The 7,254-nt window shown below is 43.8% G+C and overlaps 1 protein-coding gene across 1 annotated transcript; it reads right to left on the bottom strand.

The window, feature by feature from the left end:
- Positions 1–541: 541 nt before the first annotated feature.
- LOC311061644 (receptor-interacting serine/threonine-protein kinase 3-like) lies at positions 542–5,938 on the bottom strand (the record flags this gene model as incomplete). Its single annotated transcript, XM_084080335.1, has 7 exons — positions 5,872–5,938; positions 5,583–5,754; positions 4,487–4,817; positions 4,128–4,267; positions 3,986–4,035; positions 3,667–3,822; positions 542–702 (listed from the first exon to the last, which is right to left on the bottom strand). Exons 2-7 carry the CDS (start codon positions 5,729–5,731, stop codon positions 542–544), a joined length of 987 nt encoding a protein of 328 aa, XP_083936461.1. The 5' UTR covers positions 5,732–5,754; positions 5,872–5,938.
- Positions 5,939–7,254: the final 1,316 nt, after the last annotated feature.

Raw genomic sequence — 7,254 nt, 5'->3', positions numbered from 1 at the left:
CCTCATTAAACACTTAATAGATTTTAGAAATATAATTACTTGTTTTCATAACATTAGCGTCAGTGCTAAGTTTGATAAACAGGTACACTGCATAGTTTTAACAGACTACGGGGAGCTTGTTTACGTGGTCCTCCTCCTCGTTCACTGCGCAACGCGCTCTACTCATGCTGTTGAAAAGCAGCGCTGTAGAGGAGAGGGGGGAGTTGTTTGTTTTTGACGGACAGTTTGAGGATCCAATGGAGTTGGGAGTTTTCGTCAGAGGCGCTTTTTAATACTTTTCATTGGTTCAAATGTTTTGATATTTTACACAGACCTAAAGGGTGTTCAATAGCCTTGATTTATTGAAAATGGAGTTAGCTGGTCCTGGCTGGACACCGACGATATGTATATATATACACACACACACACACACACACACACACACACACACACACACACACACACACACACACACACACACACACACACACACACACACAAAATGTTTACATTAATGAATTATAGTGAGTGTGGGAGGGAGGGAATAATTATAGTATACTCTCTAGAACACACCACTGATCAACATGGACTCACGTTTTAAGTAGTCCTCTCGGTTTGTGCTCCCTGGAGGAGGAACTGGAACTGGAGGCTTCATGTCACTGACGGCAGCATCGATCCCCTCCTCATGTGTTGAAAAAACACGACTCGTCACTTCAACGCATTCTGAAATGAAAACCACCATTTATGATTCAATGTTTATTCATTTTTCAGTTATACACAAAAAGTAGAATGTAAACAACCACCATTTAATGCTCAAAGCAAAAACTAATTTGATCAATAACCATCATTTATTACATGAAACTAAGGTACAATGTATGGTCTATATTTTACATCTATTACATAAATGATATGTATCAAATACTGTATGTCTAAAGTATCATTTGGAATTAGCTGTAAATAGATTTTAGATAATAGATTGGCCACTATAATACATTTCTTCCATATGCTGTTTGTTCAAAATGAAGCTTTTGTGAAAGTTCAACAAGGAAGACATTTCTACTGTTTCATTGTTTTTACTGGGGATTAACACCCTGTTCATATTGAAGAGCATGAAGCTAAGCACAACGCTAAAAGCAGTCTGTCTGAGATTATGACTGACTATTCAGTTTGACTTTTCGTTGTTTGCCGAAGTATAAGGTTTAATTATTGATAATTATGAATACTAGAAGTTCGGCCGGCTGCGCCGGCCTCACATCTAGCGCCCACGCCCACGTAGCGCCCACGCCCACGTAGCGTCCACGCCCACGTAGCGCCCACGCCCACGTAGAGACCACTTGGCAGCGCCGATCACTGGCGTAGCGTCATGAGGGCTAGTGGGGCCATGGCCCGGTCAGTGAAGATTTGCCAGGAAAATGAATTCTGCTCCGACAACAATAGACACAGCCGCCGGCCTCCAGTGACGTTACTGAAGTGATACATTGGCTGGCCCATTCACACCTTTTACAAAGCTAAAGCTGCCTACTCCTGCCTATCAATGGTCCAAGTGTGACCTGTAAAGTAGCCTAGCATAGTCTGTAGGAGACATAAGCATGTCCTAAGAGGAGTCCAAAAGAGAATGGATCCTGGGAGTCATGAATTAAATTACAGAGGTGAGTAAATAACTACATGTGCTCAAGTACTGCACTTTACTGGATATCTATCTATCTATCTATCTATCTATCTATCTGTCTGTCTATCTCTCTATCTCTATCTCTATCTATCTCTCTCTCTATATATATATACATATCTAAATGGCGAAATGGCTGGGGGGAAATGGGCAATATATTGTTATTTAATATTGTTATTTATGAGTATTAATAAGTTCTGATGATTAATTATATCATATGATTATAATATTTGATTAAGATATATGATCTTATAATAATCATGGGGCATGTATAATCATTATCTAATAATCAAATAATAATACAATGAGTCATCACATCTTTTCGGTGGCGGGTGTTATACGGAAATGTGTGACCCTGTACAATCTGGTCAAAATGGCGGCCGTTTGTGTGTTGTTGCGCTCGTACACACACACACACACACACACACACACACACACACACACACACACACAAGGAATGTGTGTGGAGATGGCGGCTGTTTTTGTGTGTTTGCACAACAGTGCATGTGGACACACGAATGGTGAGTTGGATGCGTCTTTTAATAATCAGAAGACGCACAGTACTGCACACACACACACACACACACACACACACACACACACGCGCGCGCGTTGAAGTAATTTCCGTGTGCGCGCGCACACACACACATCTACAAACGGAGACGGCGTGTATTGAAATGGGGGCAGAGGTTCTGAATTGGCATCCAGGGAGTGTGTGCACAGTTTCGCTGCGAGCAAGGCAACGATGCGGGAGATTAGCTATCCACAGACGGACGGACAGGGGGTAAAACATACTCTGGCGCCATGCCTTTCGGCCTGGCGGAGACAATGAAAAAGCTAAAGTAAAGGAAAAGACCATTACTGCAACAAAAGTAGTCAACAAACTATACTATAAAACATTGGGCACATTGTCAAATAATATAAGAAAGAGGCAAACATGTTGAAAATAGCCGATCTGCAAGCTCACAACGCCTCTCAACGTGAGGGTTGTGAGCTTGTAGATCTGCTATTTTGACAATATTGACTTGTGGAACGGAGTCAAACAAAATGGGGGGGTCCCCAGTTCAAATATGATGTGGGGGGGGGGGGGGGGGGGGGGGGGGGGGGCGGGGCGGTCCTGCCATTACGTTACATACCACAACATACATCATCTACAATGGACTAACGGAGCAGCAATAATAACATTCACCACACGAATATTGTTGACAAAGTGATTGCACAGCCGCTGCAGGTATGACAACCACGTTAGCGTTAGCTACATGGCAACTATCACAGCGCCCTGTCTGTCGTCGCTGACTCGCTGCGACTGACTGATGGCTACAGCCATAGATATATGTAAACACTACAGCAAGCTCTCTGCGATGCCATTGTCTGGAAACTGCTCTTAGCGTGACAGGACCAATGAGAGTGAGCGCTTTCGTTGTTGCTAAGATACGGTGCATGGCACACGGCGTCTCTACCCCATAGCTTGTAGATCTCTCACACATGATTGGCGTAGGCTGCGTTGCCAGGTCTGACTTTATGTCTAAGCAATGGTCGGCTTATTTTTGCGCGCCTTTGGGCTCGTTCGCATAGTGCGCACGGCAGCGCTTGTTTAGCGTACGTCAGCGCGACGTGGCAACGGACGTGGCAACGTGAAAGGGTGGTCACTTATGATTGGCTGGTGAAAAGAAACACCCGGACGTGAATTTTGAGGTGGCGAAGTCATTTGCATAAGTATTGGAGCATAATGCGTTTGATATTAATTGTACATCCTGCAAGTACAGTGATGGGATGCGAAGCAGCTGGTTTGACAGGCAGAATATTGAGGAATTTTGGGGGAAAATGTGGAGTTAGTTGGGCCATGTGTCTGCTTGGCCATTGAGGCGATACACTCGTGTACACTCCATGACTGTGGCCGTCAATTATGGTAGCAAGATACTGATATTGTTTGAGTTCTATATTTTTGCCATGTTTTGTATACGTATTTAACAACTTGAAATAAGTAATATAAACCATATGAAATACAACGTTAGATTTACCTCCAAAGGAAGGCCTCTTTTTGGGCTCAGGGTCCCAGCATCTCTTCATGAGGTCAACCAGGTCTTCTAATCCAGCTGCTTTCTGAACATCTATTTTGTGAAGAGCGGGTCTGTCTCCCTTCTGAATCCTGAAGGGCACCAAGGACTGGTTCCCCCCTAAAGTAAAGGAAAAATATTTGTGTGAGTCTGTCTGTGTGTGTGTGTGTGTGTGTGTGTGTGTGTGTGTGTGTGTGTGTGTGTGTGTGTGTGTGTGTGTGTGTGTGTGTGTGTGTGTGTGTGTGTGTGTGTGCGTGTGTGTGTGTGTGTGTGAATAATTTACCTGGATAGGGACTCTCTCCAGTAAGAATGGTCCAGAGAAGTATACCGTAGCTTATAAAAAGGGGAAAGTATTAGAAAAAGGTTTTCACACAATAACATTTATTTGATGACTCTGTATCAACAGCATTCCGTCTAAAGTTCACCTGTAAACATCGTAGGAGCGAACACGGCGGTATGCATCTCCAAAAGCCTCAGGGGGGATGAAGGCTAGGGTGCCTCCTTGTGTTTCACGGTTGGTCGACAAAACACTGTTGGACACCGTAGACAATCCAAAATCTGCTATCTATTGAAGGAAAAATAATAAAAGAGTATTTTAGACATTTATGTTTTTACATAAGCAGCGCAAGACAACTAGATTTATGAACAGCTTCCACCAGACTAGCATCAGACTGTTGAATAACCATGTGTATGTATATCTTGATCTCTTTATGTTCTCTTTGACATGCTTTTCTAATGTTTGACACCCCCCCCCCATACTAGGTGAAATGCATGGATACTGTACCTTGGCATTTAAGTTGGCATCCAGTAGTATATTGGCTGGTTTCAGGTCCATATGCACGAGGTCTCTCTGACTGTGGAGGTAGTCCATGGCCTGGGCCACCTGGTGGGCCAGACGGAAAGCCAGGGGCCACGGTGGAGGTTTAGACAGGGTCTGCAGAAAGGACAGCAGGGAGCCTCCCGCCATCAGTTCCATTACTATACCATGTCTCTTTTTAGAGCCCATGCCAGGGGGACAGCCTTGGTACATCCCATAGACCCTGGGTACATACTGGTGGTCGGCAGCTACCATGTATTCAGCCTCTCGACACAGGGCAGCATACAATTTGCCAGAGCTGTATGGGGTCAGTTATAGGAGGAGAAAGACAGCAGTTAGAACCCAATTATGTGAGGAGCACTGAGGACTGAAGATTATAAGTGATTAATGTTAATCAACCTAATTCTCAGTTGCTGATCAAATTCCCTTCATAATGCTTATCTACGCCAGGCCAAAGCATCTTTTTGCCTCTACAAATCTACACATTTTGTCCAAACCTCACAAAAATCCACATGCAATCTGTAGTCATGTGATCAAAATGTATCAGTTAGTTGTGTCAGATTCAATTCCAATTGGCTACGAGTGTTGTTGTTGTTTTAAGTTTGTAGGATGGGCCCGCTTTGAATAAAATACCATGAATCGTGAACACAGCGTCCAATCTGACCCAACTTTGAATCACCCATTGAGGGGCATCTAAACAACACAGAGCGCCGCACATTGAATAAATGTCACTGTTTCTTGCCAACATGTCAGTCATGTGACAATGCCTTATATTTATTACAAAAACGCCATAAGTCATGAGCGCAACATCCAATCGTCACCAAATTGGAATCCCATGTTGAGGGGCCTCTATAGAGTACACCTTCAAACCACTTGAACTTCTACCCATAGGGGGGCGCTACAAATGTTAACAGTTGCACCGTCTGTTGTACAATCTATTTCCTCCCCGCATTTCTTGACGCCCGCACCCTACAACTGACACAGCCATATAGTCAACCCGGCCTGGTGGAGATATGTGCTCTAAAAAGCCCACTTTTATTTATACGTTTAATTGTCATCATACCCATCATCACCATCAAGCAGCTTAATGACCACTTTGATGCCCAAGTCCTTGTGTGTGGCCTTATAGACCAGTCCAAAGCCCCCTGAACACAGGTATTCCCAGTACTCCAGGCGTTCATCACCAAATGTCTCTCCGCCACGCTGTGCCATCTGTCACCATGAAAGATTCAGATCTAGAGGGAAATAATTATAGGAAAATGTGTGAGACAATTTTGCATTCTACCATTCAAATACAGTACATTTATGCTGGGTTTCAACTGGCAAGTCTCCACACAGCACCACACTCTCACCATCTGGGGGCCTTCCATATTCAAGGACCCGGGCCAAAGTGGGCTCAGTGGGGCTGAAGAGGGCTGAAAAGAGAGACAATTTTGGCACCACTCTTCAGGGTCTCTCTCTCTCTCTCTCTCTCTCTCTCTCTCTCTCTCTCTCTCTCTCTCTCTCTCTCTCTCTCCCTCCCTCCTTATGAGGACAAAGCATCACAGAATAAGTGCGAGAGCCTCAAGTTGCGCACATTTGAACTCATTCATGAAGGTGAGTATTATGATGAGAGATGATCGCGTTAAGCAAGGGATAATGTATGGGGAGGTGGTCATTATTGAAAGGCCGACAGGGTGATTATACACAGACGCAGAGCGGAGGTGGATAATCACCCTGAAGGGCTTTAAATGTCAATAATGACCACCTCCCCATACATTATCCCGCTTATTACCCGGCTACTTAATAAATAAATTAATAAATTGACCCAAAAGGAACAACAAAACGAAGTATTTCCTTGCTTACGACAATGAAAGTATTCCATAAGTATTGGGCTGGGCGGACAAGTTCGCCTCGGAAAACAAATTACAGTAGTCAATAAGGTAACCGGAAGACTCGCCCGGGCCAAATCCGGCGGCATTATAGGGAAATCCGGAGGTATATAGAATGCGAAAGGCCTTTTGGCGTGTAGTTGAAGCGCAAGGGGGCGGGTGGGGAGAGAGTCAGAGCACGGAAGTCAAGGCACAGACTACTGGGTTGTTGACAGACAACGGATGCACGCTTATGAGAAACAACAAAAATAAAACCTGGCAAAACAGTTGCGTGCATTAGAGCACAAGATGAGGATAAAGGAAACATTCAGTCTAAATGCCCAGTAATTCACAACTACTACTACTACTACTTTTGTATTTGAAACTTTAAATTTCTCTAAATATTATAAACTTTCAGGACAGCCTAAAACATTTAGGCCTATCATTTATGAAAAAGCTACTATAGGCTACAGTGAAGTCGGACTGAATGACTGAAACGTTTTCTTTTTTTACTCTCATGGTGATTATCTGGCACAGTAGTTGTGAATTATCAAACTGTAATATATAGATCCGCACCAACCGCACCAAATAATTGTTATTTTCCTGACGTTAGTTTTCTTATAAACAATGTCACTCACCACTGTCGCGATGCAGTGACTGTATACAATCCACAACCATGGTACAACAAGCGCACGTCTTCATTGAGTTACTTTCGCTTTCAACCACTTTGTTGCCATGTCGGCTTTTTATAAGCGACTTTTGGGCTTGTTTGGCACATAGACTGTAAAGGTTTGGCACTTGTTTTGGGCTTGTTTTCATAGGCCTGGCTGCTTATTTCTCTCGCAACCTGGCAACACCGGCTGGCTGCAAAGCAACATGTAGTGA

Source organism: Gymnoscopelus microlampas, assembly GCF_963454915.1.
Source record: "Gymnoscopelus microlampas genome assembly, chromosome: 15".
Taxonomy (NCBI): Eukaryota; Metazoa; Chordata; class Actinopteri; order Myctophiformes; family Myctophidae; genus Gymnoscopelus; species Gymnoscopelus microlampas.
The sequence above is the reverse complement of the archived record's forward strand: the minus strand, read 5'-3'. Positions and strand labels throughout refer to the sequence as shown.